Source organism: Muntiacus reevesi, chromosome 18, assembly GCF_963930625.1.
Source record: "Muntiacus reevesi chromosome 18, mMunRee1.1, whole genome shotgun sequence".
Classification (NCBI taxonomy): domain Eukaryota; kingdom Metazoa; phylum Chordata; class Mammalia; order Artiodactyla; family Cervidae; genus Muntiacus; species Muntiacus reevesi.
Window position 1 is genome coordinate 50731512 of NC_089266.1, and position 13587 is coordinate 50745098.

The 13587-nt window shown below is 39.5% G+C and overlaps 1 protein-coding gene across 5 annotated transcripts in view; it reads right to left on the reverse strand.

The window, feature by feature from the left end:
• RPS6KB1 (ribosomal protein S6 kinase B1) overlaps window positions 1–13523 on the reverse strand; it is a 40298-nt gene extending 26775 nt beyond the window's left edge. For 4 of the 5 annotated variants that reach the window (XR_010659631.1, XM_065909091.1, XM_065909088.1 and 1 more), the window contains exons 1-4: window positions 13329–13523; window positions 5489–5538; window positions 4344–4464; window positions 2717–2785 (exon numbers count right to left, since the gene is read on the reverse strand). Coding sequence is in view for 4 of the 5 variants with exons in the window: in XM_065909091.1 (XP_065765163.1) it covers window positions 2717–2785; window positions 4344–4464; window positions 5489–5538; window positions 13329–13469 (381 nt within the window). In the remaining variant the exon portion in view is untranslated. Of the gene's footprint in view, window positions 1–2716; window positions 2786–4343; window positions 4465–5488; window positions 5539–12683; window positions 12785–13328 lie in introns of those variants that run through there. The other variant, XM_065909090.1, reaches the window with a different exon arrangement.
• Between the last annotated feature and the right edge of the window lie 64 nt (window positions 13524–13587).

Genomic DNA, 13587 nt, shown 5'->3' on the forward strand with positions numbered 1-13587 from the left:
ATAAAACAAAGAAAGGCATGTAACTCTGCATCTCAAAAGGTGAAAACAGAGTGGGGATAAAGCAGTTGTGAATAACTTAGTATACTGGGGTATGAGCAAACCTAAATGCCTGGAAAGAGGCGTAACTCAAAAAAAGTTGAATCCATCTACAAAGCCCTGAACAGTTAGTGTTAGTCATTCAGTCCTGTCCGACTCTTTGTGACCCTACCAGTCTCCTCTATCCATGGAATTTTCTAGGCGAGAATACTGGGAGTGGGTAGCCATTCCCTTCTTCAGAGGATTTTCTGGACCCTGGGTCTCCTGCAGGGCAGGCAGATTCTTTACCATCTGACCCACCAGATAAAGCCTTAGTAATGTTCAAAAATTAGAAGTAAAAATAAAAGGAAAGAAATGGGGAAAAAATATAGAATTATTAAGGACTATAGAAGGCAAAAGGTGGAGGGATGAAAACAGGACGATTTGAAAGTCCTGATCTGAAAGTCTCTGTAAGAAACAGATAGATCAGCAAGATTTCCATATCTACAGTAACCAGCCAGGAACTACCACTTGGAGAGATGTAGTCTCCAGAAAAGAAAAAAAAAGAGTGAATGATCAGATACAGAGTAGAGTGCTGAAGTAAAAACTTGACTTTGTTACTCAGCCATAAAAAAGACCAAAATAACACTATCTGCAGCAACATGGATGGAGTTAGATATTACCATATTAAGCAAAGTAAGTCAGAAAGAGAAAGACAAAATACCACATGATATCACTTACATACACTAAAATACAACAAATAAACCTATCTACAAAACAGAAACAGACCCACAAGGCAAATACACTTGGAGCTGGGGTTGGGGAAGGTAGAGGGGAGATTTGGGAGTTTGGGATTAGCAGATGCAAACTAGTCCACAGAGGCTGGATAAACAGCAAAGACCTACCACACAGCATAGGGAACTATAATAAATGTCATGTAACAAACCACAAAGGATGAAAAAGAACATGCGTGTGTGTGTAAGTGAATCACTGTGCTGTGCAGCAGAAATTAACACAACATTGTAAAGCAACGATACATCAATAAAGTTAAAACAAAACAAGCGTGATTTTAGTAAAAATCTGATGTTGAAAGGGCAGATCTCCATCTCCTGTCTGTCATCCAGTCCCAGAATGTTTTTTCTAGGCAAAAGAATACAGGATCTTTCCCAGCAAGGATTGATCCATACCAGAAAAAAGACCTTTAGACGCTAACATTTAGAAGTTCTTAGTCAATTGCCAGCTAATCTCATGACTGCACAATGAAGGCTACACATACACAGTTTCTGATCAGCTTCTCAGAGTTCCACGCTTCAAGGATACCCGACATCTAAAGAAGGTCCCTAACATGGCAACAAAACGCTAAATCAAAGTCAAAGAAAACAGGAACTTAGAAAAGAGACATGTCCACGAAACAAAAGAATATTTCAAAGAATTTATAATTAAAATGTCTCAGAGGGATAAAAGAAGATACTGTACTCACAAAATAGATAGGTATACAAAGAAAAAACAACAGAAAGAGCTTTGGAGAATTACAAATATGATAGTTTTAAAAAAATCAGTAAGGGAATTCCTTGGTGGTCCAGGGATTAAGACTGCATTTGCACTGCCAGGGGCCTGGACTAGATTCCTGGTCGGGCAACTATTAATGAAATCCCACAAGCCACACAGCAAAACAAGTAAACACATTAAATTTTAAAAATGATTGGAAAATAAATTTCTAGGAAAACCTCAGAAAGTAAACAAAAAGATAAAGAAATCGACAAGTGGAAAGGAAAGAAAAATAAATGATCAGTCTAGGAGGTCCAACACCCAAGTAAACGCAATTTTAAGAGAAGAAAACAACAAGGGGAAAATTATCAGAGATCATAAAAGAAAATTCCCTAGAGCTAAAAGACTGAAAACTTTTAAGACTGAAACAGTAAAAATAAATAATAAGAATCAAAGCAAGACACATCACTGCAAAAATTTTGAATATCAAATTCACCTTCATTCAGTTTCTCAGGAAACCCACCAGTAAATGGTCACCAAAGCAAGGGAACAGGACATAAAGTAAGAAAAAAGAACATCTGGGGTCCAAGAAACAAAGGATCCAACACTAAAGGAGTCAGGAGGATTTCAAGGACTGTAGTAGTGAAGGGGAAGTCGAGTAATGACAGCTATGCCAATAACAAGATCAGTACAGGTGAGAACAGGGGACAGAAGGTTCCTCTGGGATGGCTCTAGGAAAATAAACGGAACTAGTTACTTATCTAATAAGTGTGATCATGGAACACTGGCCTGAAAGGTGTTTTACAGAGATAATGGAAGGTCTGAGAAGACAACAGTAGAATGAAAGAAAATGATGCCAGATGAGGATGGGAAAAAGGAAGAAAGAAGTAAAAAAGAATAAAATAGGAAGTCAATTTGTAATTCTAAAACTACTGAATTAAGTCACAGCAGAACATGCTTATTACTTAGAAATACAGAGACCAGAACAAAGAGAGAAAAGAGTTAACCTCAGAGGAGAACTGAAACAATCTCCTCTGCACCCTCACCAAGTAACCAAGCAGAATAAAACAGGAGTAAGAATGATAAAATGTACCCCACAATCCAAGAGGACTTATAATTATGGTAGAAATACAATTTTTAACTGAGAAGTTTAGACCAAAATATGGATTTTATAGCAATTAAGAATATAGTTGAGGGGGAAAAGAGAAATCACCTTTTTAAGCACCTTCATGGCAAATATTTTCCCGGTATTTGCTCCTGTTACTTTTCGTACTTGAAAAACCTGGATGAAAAACAAAAGTGTGTGTTATTAAAAGCTAAACTACGATAAGTCATAGTCCCTTAATTCCTACAAATATGAAGCAATGATACAGCAGTCTATATTCTCACAGAAACTAGCACCGTGAAGGACTGTGTACATAAACGATGAGCTAAAAGAGCCAGACGACATTCAAGATTTAGCAGTGTGCTTAGTCACTCGGTCGTGTCCGACTCTTTGCGACCCCTCGGACTGTAACCCACCTGGCTTCTCTGTCCTTCGGGATTCTCCAGGCAAGAATACTGGAGTGGGTTGCCATGCCCTCCTCCAGGGGATCTTCCCAACCCAGGTCTCCCACATTGCAGGCAAATTCTTATACTGTCTGAGCCACCAGAGAAGCCCAAGAAAACTGGAGTGGGTAGCGTGACCCTTAGGGGATCTTCACTTCCCAGGATTCGAACTGGGTTCTCCTGCATTGCAGGAGGATTCTTAACCAGCTGAGCTACCCAGGAAGTCCTTAGTAGTGAAAACTGTCATACAACACAGAACCTTCCTGTTTAGTCTGCTGACATCTGGTGGCAAAGTTGGGCAATGACCATCTAACAACAAGCACTCCATGTTAATTTATAAAATCCGAGTTTGCATAGAAAAAACTATCATTATGTTTCCTAGACACACAGAAATTATAAAATAGCTCATAAATTTTCAGAGATGCCTCACATATAACTATTTAATAATATTTGACAGGAATTACTTACACCTTAAAATGATTAGCCATAATCATTTTAGCAACAGCTAAAATATGAGATTTACAGTGCATGGGTTATACATTCACGATGATGAAAACATATGAAAATGCGTCCTGAAGCCTAAGATTAAACTAAAAATGCCATGTTTCGCAAACATGAACACTACACAATAGCATAAATAGTTCTCAAGCTTAATCTTTTTTTTTTTCCAAGCTTAATCTTAACTACTAACGTGTTACCCAAACTCTGTCTTTGAATGGCAAAGAATGGCAAAGAGAATGTCCAAATTTTCTTGAACAGAACACTCAAAGGCGAGGTCTTAAATTAGAAAGCTTCTGGCAAAACTATGAAACTAAAGATGTTCTTCATTTTTCTTCTCCTCTCTTAAATTCTTCAGCTTCCCTAGCTCTATTGCTCCGAATACTGCAAGTCAAAGAAAATCAATTTAGATTAAGGTCTCAGTAACAGATACCAATCTAATGAGCCATGCCTCTTGAAAGTAAGGAGTAGCTTGTTTTTTAAAAGAATACCTATAGTCGGCACCATTTAGCAAAAGGAAGAAATGAACCCTCTAATAACAGATACTGCCTAGCCCAGCTGCCTATTTATTTATTCTACAAATATTGACTGAGTACCCACAAAGTGCCAGGCTTTTATGTGAATGGTGGTAAGAGGAGGAGAGCTTCTATACATTGCTCAAATAATATCAGGTTAAATGATCATGTCCTTTGCTGAGAGCTTGCAAAGACTGAAGAAGACAGCTGGAAACAGGGTGTAAACATTAATCTACCCAAGACAGACAAAAACAGCTCTCATTTCAAAATACTTCCTACCTTTCCATAGCCCCCTTTACCAAGTACTCGAAGTAGCTCAAAACATTCTGGTCTGATTTTTTCTGGCCCTCTGTTCACACTAGTTTCTGAGATTTCAAATTTCTCACAATGCTCCATGCCACTGGGGAGAAAAGCAAAACCGAAAGTAAATTTGCGAGAAGTTAAACTACTTTCAGTGTACTGTTAGAATGAGAATTATATTCCAATTAAGTAAAAGGAAAAAAGTACAAGATAGCAAATTTAGTATCTGTGCTCTAAGTTAACTAATGATTCAAAGACATGGTAGGTCAAGATTAGGGTGGCTTGAGAACTGTCTGCTGATCTGCTTGTTTACAGAATGTGCTACTGATTACTGATTTTCATAAGCATCAAGTACTCCCAAACTAAGATGAATTAGAACAAGTTTATTACGCTGACAAAGGAAAAAAGTCTTCTAGTTATTCAAATTTAGTTTATTCAAAATGTCTGAGGTTAGATATTATCCAACTGCACTTGGCAACTACAGCAGAAAATCTGAGCACTTTCTGAAAGTATCCAATTAATTCAAGTTGTCAGCTAAAAATTCTTGTTAATAAATTATAACCATGCATCTTTCTATATATGCTTAATTTAAAGGTCCCCAAAAGGGTGGCAATTTATCTGTCATTTAAACGCTTTCTATGAGTGATCGTCTCAGTTTCCCCACAATCCAAGACTTTTTACTTGAAGGTAGGATACAGAGCAGATTAAACACCTTATTCAACTAATGAAGCTTTCCCAGAAAGACATAAGAATGCACAAATCTCTGTTTAGATGATGCATTACAAGCAAAACAATAAGCGTTTGATTTGGAGAGCATTTCTAAAACTTATTGTTCAGTAGGAAAAGGTAGTTATCCATATTAAATTAATAAAAATCTTTTACACACTCAAGACTCATATTCAGAATACTCCGAATTTTAATAATCTTCTTCTCAAAATCCATACATGATCTCAAAACCCCAGATATGTTTTCATATTGGTGCCAAGCTCAATAAACCAAGTCTCTGTATATGACTATATACTTAAGAACAGGTTATTAAAATCACATGATGCCTGTAAACTGGAGCTGATATAACCTAAAATTAAAAAAAGACAGCACAGTGAAACATTTTCAAATATACTTACAGTTCATATGGTCCAACTCCCCCATGGTCCATGCTTTCATTTAACTGACCCTGAAAAATATGTTAAAGTTTTAAAAATAAATAATCCCATAAACAAGAAATTTAAAAATTTAATGGTTCACCCCATTACTGAAGGAGAATGAATGAAAGAAATCAGCTTACAAATTCTCAATACTTTATTAACAGGTAAATGTGGTGATGAACAAAGTAAAGCACACAAACAGTATTAAGGGGATTTCACTTTTAATTTTATGTGACAACTAAGCTATAGATGCTACTCATCAATGATATACAAACAAAACCAGGTGATTTCTCCTTCAAAAATTACATGTATTCAAAATATGTATTCTGTATTTTATGAAACTAAAGGTACTGCATTCTGAGTTAATCAAATGACTTATAAAAAGTTATTCTGACATGCTTTTGACAATAAGACTAACACAATGCTAGAAACCTTATGTAACTGCAACCTAACTAAGCTTAAGGTTACCACAGTCATTCTAAGATATTGTCATGAATGATATGGCTGATCAAAGCAAAACAGTTAAGCCACACTCTCAAATTGTGTGGAGTCATACCGGCCAAACATTCATTCTGACCATAGTATAAATGAGTGCAAAACTTAACTCTCTATACACTAGCAAAATGAACAATTCAAAATGAAATTAAGATAACTCCACTCACAGTGACATCACTAGAATAAAATACTTAAATTTTAAAAGACCTAAATAAATCAAAAGACATTCCATGTTCATGGATCAGACGACTTAATATTGTTAAGATGGCAATGCTAAACAAATTGGTTTACAGATTCAACTCAATCTTTTAAAAACGCCTGGGCCCTTCCTTGCAGAAAGGGCCAAGCTTATCCTAAAATTCACTCAGAAAACCAAGGGCACGAGGTGGGAGCGGGTGCAAAACAATCTTGAAAAAGGAGAACAAAGTTGGGGGACTTACATGTCCTGATTTCAAAATGTACTATGAAGCAACAGCAATTAATGCAGTGTGGTACTGGCATAAGGATAGAAATATAAATCAATGACAGAGAAATGAGAGCCCAGAATAAACCCTTCCATTTATGGTCAACTGATTTTTGACAAAGATGCTAAGAAAATTCAATGGGAAAGAGACTTGTTTCAATAAATGACAGTTCGGGACAATTGCATATCCACATGCGAAGATTTACTGTGGATCCTTGCCTTCACACCATGCGTAAAAACGGGTCACAGACCTGAGTGTAAGAACTAAAACTATAAACCATAAAATTCTTAGAAGAACTAGGAGAGAGTAATCTTCACAATCCATAAAATAACAACATATAAAGAACTTCTACAACTCAATAATAAAAAAATAAGCAACACACTTCAAAAAAAATAGGTTAGGATCTGAACAGGCATTTCCATAAAGAAGGTAAGTGGCCAAAAGTCACATGAAAGTATGTTCATATCATGAGCCCTTAGGGAAGTGCAAGCCAAAACTATATTGAGATGTCACTTCATATCAACTAGGATAGCTACAATTAAAAAGAGAAAAACAAAAAAACAAAAAAACCCCAAGTTTGGTAAGGATGCAGAGAAACTGTAACCCTCATACACTGCTGGCAGCAATGTAAAATGGTATAACCACTTTGGAAAAGTTAGGCAGTTTCTTCAAAAATTAAACATAGACTTACCATATGATCCAGCAAATCTATTCCTTGGTATCTACCCAAGAGAAATGAAAATAACATGTTCCACAAAGACTCAGGCATAAATGTTCATAGCAGCATTATTTACAATAGCCCCAAAATGGAAACGACTCAAATGAACATCAACTAGTGAAATGATAAATGTCGTTGACCCTAACAATGGAATACTATCTGGGTATTAAAAAGGAATGAAACACTGATATATCCTACAACAAAGTGAAAGTGAAAGTACAGTGAATGTGAAGTCGCTCAGACGTGTCTGACTCCGAGACCCCATGAACTGCAGCCCACCAGGCTCCTCTGTCCATGGGATTTCCCAGGCAAGAATACTGGAGTGGGCTGCCATTTCCTTCTCCAGGGGATCTTTCTGACCCAGGGATCGAACCCGGGTCTCCTGCATTGTAGGCAGACGCTTTACCGTCTGTGCTACCAGGAAAGCCTGATACTGATACTGGCTACAACAAAGATGATCCTCAAATTATTAACTTACATGCAAGAAGCCAAACACAAAAGGCCACATATATATAAGTCCACTTACATGGACGCTCCAGAAAAGGCAAATTTACAGTAATGGGAAGTAGACTAGTGGCTGCTGAGGGCTGGGGATGGCAGGAGGAGAGACTGTGAATGGGTCCAGAATTTCTGTTGAAGGCGACAGAAATGTGCTAAAACTAAATTATGGTGATGGCTGTATAACTCTATAAATATACTAAAAGTCACTAAACTCTAAAATATAACCTGGCAGCAGGAACTCAGTTATCAGTATTATAAAATATAGCTTTAAAATGAGTATTCTTAAATACAGTCTGATTATGAACTCTCAATTTCTATCATAGGCACTAAAAAATTAGAAGTTTTAAAGTTTTTATTAAGAATTTTGGAACAGTTCAATAAATATTTAGGTGAACTCATCTTTCTTCAAAGATACCAGTACACAGTCATGATACACAAAGAAAACGGACAGTATTCTTACACAATGGGGGGGTCAAAAGCCCTCTCAAAACAAGTGTTTTAGTCAGAACTTGCTCTCGGTGTAAACAACTCAGGATGAAGTCTAACACCAAGGATATATGTCTCATGAATAGATCCAAGCAAATGGGGTGGGGGGGGGGTGTGGTATCAAGGGAAAAAAATACTTGCCGTTTCAACTTGATACAGTTTCTTTTGTGTGGGAGGGGCAGGCAGGGGTGGTTATCCTTAAAGGATTTTTTGGGGGGGTTCTCTGGGGCTTCATACAATCACCTATGATGACTTCACTTTAAACACAAAAGGCCAACTTCAATAAAATTGATATTATATAATTGTTTTATCTTTAATATTCACTTTAGTTAATTCTAAATTAAAGACTACAGAGTAATTAACACTGAACTATGACTTTGAAGCCACCTAGAAAGAAGCCACATGCCCCGCGGCTATGTTTCATTTCCGGAGTCAGCCAGGCCTGTCTTACCACCTGCATCTGGGCTTAAAACTTCCTACCGTTAACTCTGGAGCACAAGCATTTTGAGGCACAATTTTTTTCTGCTACTCAATGGTATCTAGACGTCTAACACCAGAAACACCAAGCTATTCTACAGAACATACTGATGGTTATCCTTCACAGGAAACTACTCAGATTTTTTTTTTCTGCCTTAAGCTTTATGACCCATCTAAGGTTCTTTTGATTATGTGCCACCACAATTGACAAAGTAGAATTCTCACCGTGGCTCAGGGGTGAAGAATCCTCCTGCCAATGCAGGAGACGCATGTTCAATCCCTGGATTGGGAAGATCCCCTTGAGGAGAAAACGGCCACCCACTCCAGCATTCTTATCTGGAGAATTCCATGGACGCAGGAGCCAGGCGGGCTGCAGTCCATGGGGTCACAAAAGAGCTGGACGCAGGACTGAGTGACTAAACAATAAGGTACTGTACAAGATAACTGTTTCAAACTAGCCCATCAGAATGACTATTTGCAAAGTTTTAAATTAAAATTAGATATAAATTCAAGTTAATATGCCTTAAGTCTCAATTTTATAAAAATTTAAATAAACTGTTAAAAAATTTTTAAATAAATTGTTACAGAATGGGTGAAAAATATCCTTAATCTAAATATTCATTAAATCATTTATCCACTTGCCTGGCTGTTCACAGATTATTTCCTTACAAAATAAGGTTCAGTAATCTCGGGGAAAGAAGTAAATCTGGACTCAAATACTGGACTATTTAAAAGTACACTATAGTAAGTATCTAATAAAATGCAAGATATTGAGATATTAATAATCATGAACATCTGAATACATACTGTCTATATAGCAGTATTTTTCAAAACACTAAAAATTTTAAAAACTTTTTGCTCAATAAAAATCTACTTAACCCAACTGAAATTCGGCAGTAAGTCTCTATTTCAAATTTTGAACTAGCAGAGTAAAAATTCATGATTTTTTTAAGTTGTATTAACAATTTCCCTTTACTCTTTTAACCTGTGTCTTCACAGAAAGCAGAGGTTTCCAACATTTTCATAATCTAATGAAAATTTCTAACGGAAAATTTTCCCTTAGTTTCAAATCTGTTCCCAAATTATATTATCACCAATGAAAGCAGAGGTTTCCAACATTTTCATAATCTAATGAAAATTTCTAAAGGAAAACTTTCCCTTAGTTTCAACTCTATTTCCAAATTATATTATCACCAATGAAAACAAGAACCCTTTCAACCACTGGTTTTAATATAGTATTTAAAACTCACTAATTCTCATCTTTTAGTCACTGAAAAATTAACTGTGCTAGGTAAATACATCTATTTACTATAAATACATATATTTATTAATACAGATTCACTCAGTGTAACATACCTAAAAAGTTAAGTATCTCTAGGACTTCCCTAGTGGTCCAGTGGTTAAGAATCTGCCTGCCAATGCAGGGGACACAAGTTCAATCCCTGGTCTGGGAAGAGTCCACATGCTACACGGTAGCTAAGCCCACACGCCACAACCACCAAAGCCCTGTGCCTCGGACCCGTGCTCCACAACAAAAGGAGCCACTGCACCGCAACCAGAGAGCAGCCCCCGCTTTCACAGCTAGAGAAAGCCCGCACGCAGCAGCGAAGACCCAGCATGGCCAAAACCAAAAAAATTAAAAAGGGGGGGGGGATGTATTTCTAAACAGGACCACCGACAAAGAGAAAGAAAGCAAGGAAGGAAAGAAATAGACACCTGTTCTAAAAATGCAGTACCTCTAGTATAACTGCATTTATTACTGTCTTTATGGGTAGATGAGGGCAAACTTGAAAGGTTGGTTCCTTGGCAATCAGTTAACACTGACAAGCTCTATTTCCATAAACCAGCTAACTACATAATGTGCCAGGATATTTTGAGAGTACTTGATATACTCTATCTCATATAATCTTCAGTTTACAGAGAAGAAAAAAGTCTTTTCTCTGAGTCTTTAGTCTGAGAGATTAAGCAATTTATTTGAGATCATGCAACCAGTGAGCATGGCTGGAAGGATCTGAATTCACTCTGATACACCACAAACAGGTACATTACAAACAAGACTAGTACATGCAGTGGAGAAGCTGTGCAATGAAGCTTACTTAACTGCATCAGAAGTTACTACCACTAGTTATCTCTGTGGTCTTGGGCAATCATATCCCTGGTTGATGTCTCAGTTTCTTTTCTATAAAATGAGGATGTGAGGCTACTCTGATATGCACCAATGTTTTAAAAGCTTGTGTACTAAAGGATGGGTGCTTCCCCAGTGGCTCAGGGGTAAAGAATCCGCCTGCAATACAGGAGATGCAGAAGACTTGGGTTAGATCTCTGGGTTGAGAAGATCCCCTGAAGGAGGAAATTGGCAGGATTTCCTGCCTGGGAATCCTGTGGACAGAGAAGCCTGGTGGGGTACAGTCCACAGTGTCACCAAGAGTTGGACACGACTGAGCAGCTGATGGATGGACACTCTAAAGGATATAAATTCACAAATAGACAGGATTCTAATTATATTAATAGAAATTCACAGTAGTCAGATTTTCTAAGAATCTAAATTTCTCTCATTTTTCAGAATTTTAAAACCTATAGAGAAACCTAGATGTCACTGAATCTCTTTGGGTGGTCAACCCAATTCCACTCCAACTCTTTGCTTGTTCATCTTGCATCTCTTTGAACAACACACTCCAAAGAAGCATTTTCAACTCCAAAAGCATTGTTAAGTTAGATATATTTTGCTGAAGCCTCTTCCTCAAAATCCTCTTTAATTACCTTTGTAATTAAAGCTCCTCTCCCTAGGGTAGTAGTCATATTTCCTCCTCTTTCATATTTCCACCAATTTCTCTGACCTCCTCTTCCACACCTGCTCAAAATCCTATTTGCCTGTACCCAGCAGAACAAACATCCAAGAGGGGTCCTAGTTCATAGCAAGAATCTTAATACAGTACTTTACTTTCAGCTCATAATAAACCCAAGGTCTGGAAATTCTATCAGTTCAACTGGTGAAGACTTTACTGATATAAAGCACCCTTCTTATCATTTCCTCCCCTGCTTCGCTCCCAAACCACTGCCATATGGAGCCAATATAACTGATGAGAGTATGTTACATGTAATGAAAGTAATCCCATATTTGTTCCATTAAGAGGCTAACTGAAATTCCATATGCAAACATACTGAAAAATATACATCGGGGAATTCCCTAGCGGTCCAGTGGTTAGGATTTGGCACTTTTACTGGCAGGGACTGGGTTCAATCCCTGGTTGGGGAACTAAGATTCCACTAGCTATGTTGTGCAGCCACCAAAAAAAAAAAAAAAAAAAAAAAAGTATGTATCTCAATATCCACCTTCCACACTGCCCACACCGCCTGATTTTGATTTAGACTCAACTGAGGAGCAGAGCATTTCTGTTCTATAAAACCTATTTTCCTAAAGTAAATAACGTATATAGCATCTTCTGTCAACAAGCAGGAAGCAGCTTACTTGCCAGAGGGAGGAGATAGGGTGGGGGGAAAAAAGGGAGGCCCCTTTTGTAGTTAGAGCAAACATCTGACTTAAGTCATAAACCCATGTACTCATCTAGACAATAGAATTTACAATCTAAATTACCATGAGGTTATCACTGATGGTCGCTTGCCCCAGAATCAGAGATTTAGCATGACAACACTATTTGTGAACGTCAGGTACAACTTGTGATTTTGCAATAAATTTATCTGGAATAAAGAATAACTAAGACGGCAAAAGTAAAACCGAGCTATGCATTTAGGAAAAACAATTCTAAATTTAGCACCCTAGATTACAGCAAGGAAAGCCCTCACACCACCATTCACAAGTCTCAGTTCAAGCAATTTATTTTTGGCAAGCCAAATCACAGCTGTCAACGTTGGTTTTTTTCCACCCCGAAATTACATCAAGTATTTCGAAAAAAAATAAGACATCTGCAACTAAGGGAAAAGTAAGTTACAAATGCCGTGTGTCGTTATAAATTATTTTTTAGTCACACGGGAGGGGTTTTCAAAATTTAAAAAAAAAAGCAAACAAACAAACCCTGGAAGATGCAGCAGAGCCCCCTTGCTCCCGAAATAAAACTCCTGGTGGCTGTAACTGCAGCGGCAGCGCTACTCCCGACAGAAGTTTTCAGCTGTCACTTCTAACAGCTGAGCGCTTCCTAGGAGAGAAGCGACAGGCCGAGAAGAGAGGTGGTTGTGGGACGTCTGAAGACGCAACACTTGAGATCTTACAGTCGAAGGGACACCCTTCCGCGCTTCACCTGCACTTATGGGACACCCAGCAAACGCAGTCCCCCTCCCCCCCCGCACACGCACACGCTTGCAGCACGCGCGCCCCGCACACTCAGGTCCCGGGGCTCCGGGCAAGTCCGCCGCGCGCGCCCTTCCCCGTCCCCTCCACGGGCTGCTCCCGGCTGCGCTCATCCGGGGCGAGGGGCGCGATCGGCACCTGCAAGCCCAGCAGCGGCCTCACACCTGAGGGCCAGGTCCTCCCCGCCCGCTGCCCCACTCCGGGCCGCGCGGCGCCTCGGCTCTTCCTGGGTCTCCGGGAACGACTCGCGCCCCCCGCCCCCGGGTCTCCGCGCCCTCGGACGCGCCGGGCTTTCCCGGGCCCGCGCCGCCGCCCCGGCCCTGTCACCTCGGGCGCCCCCCCCACCCCACCCCCGGGGACCCCGGGCCTCACCCCCTCCTCCAGCTCATCCTCAGAGCCCGCGTCCTCCGGCTGGTCCAGGTCTATGTCAAACACCCCTGCCATGTCCTCAGCTTCCCTGTCTCGGAAGTCCGGCGCTGGGTAGAAACCGTCCCGCCTCCGTCGTCGCCTCATGGGCCCGGACCCGCCGCAGCCACTGCCGCCGCTGCCGCCATCACCGGCCGCTGGGGCTCAGTGCGTCTGCGCCCAGGCCCCAGACTGGCTCCTCAAGTTCGGCACCGAGGCATGCGCA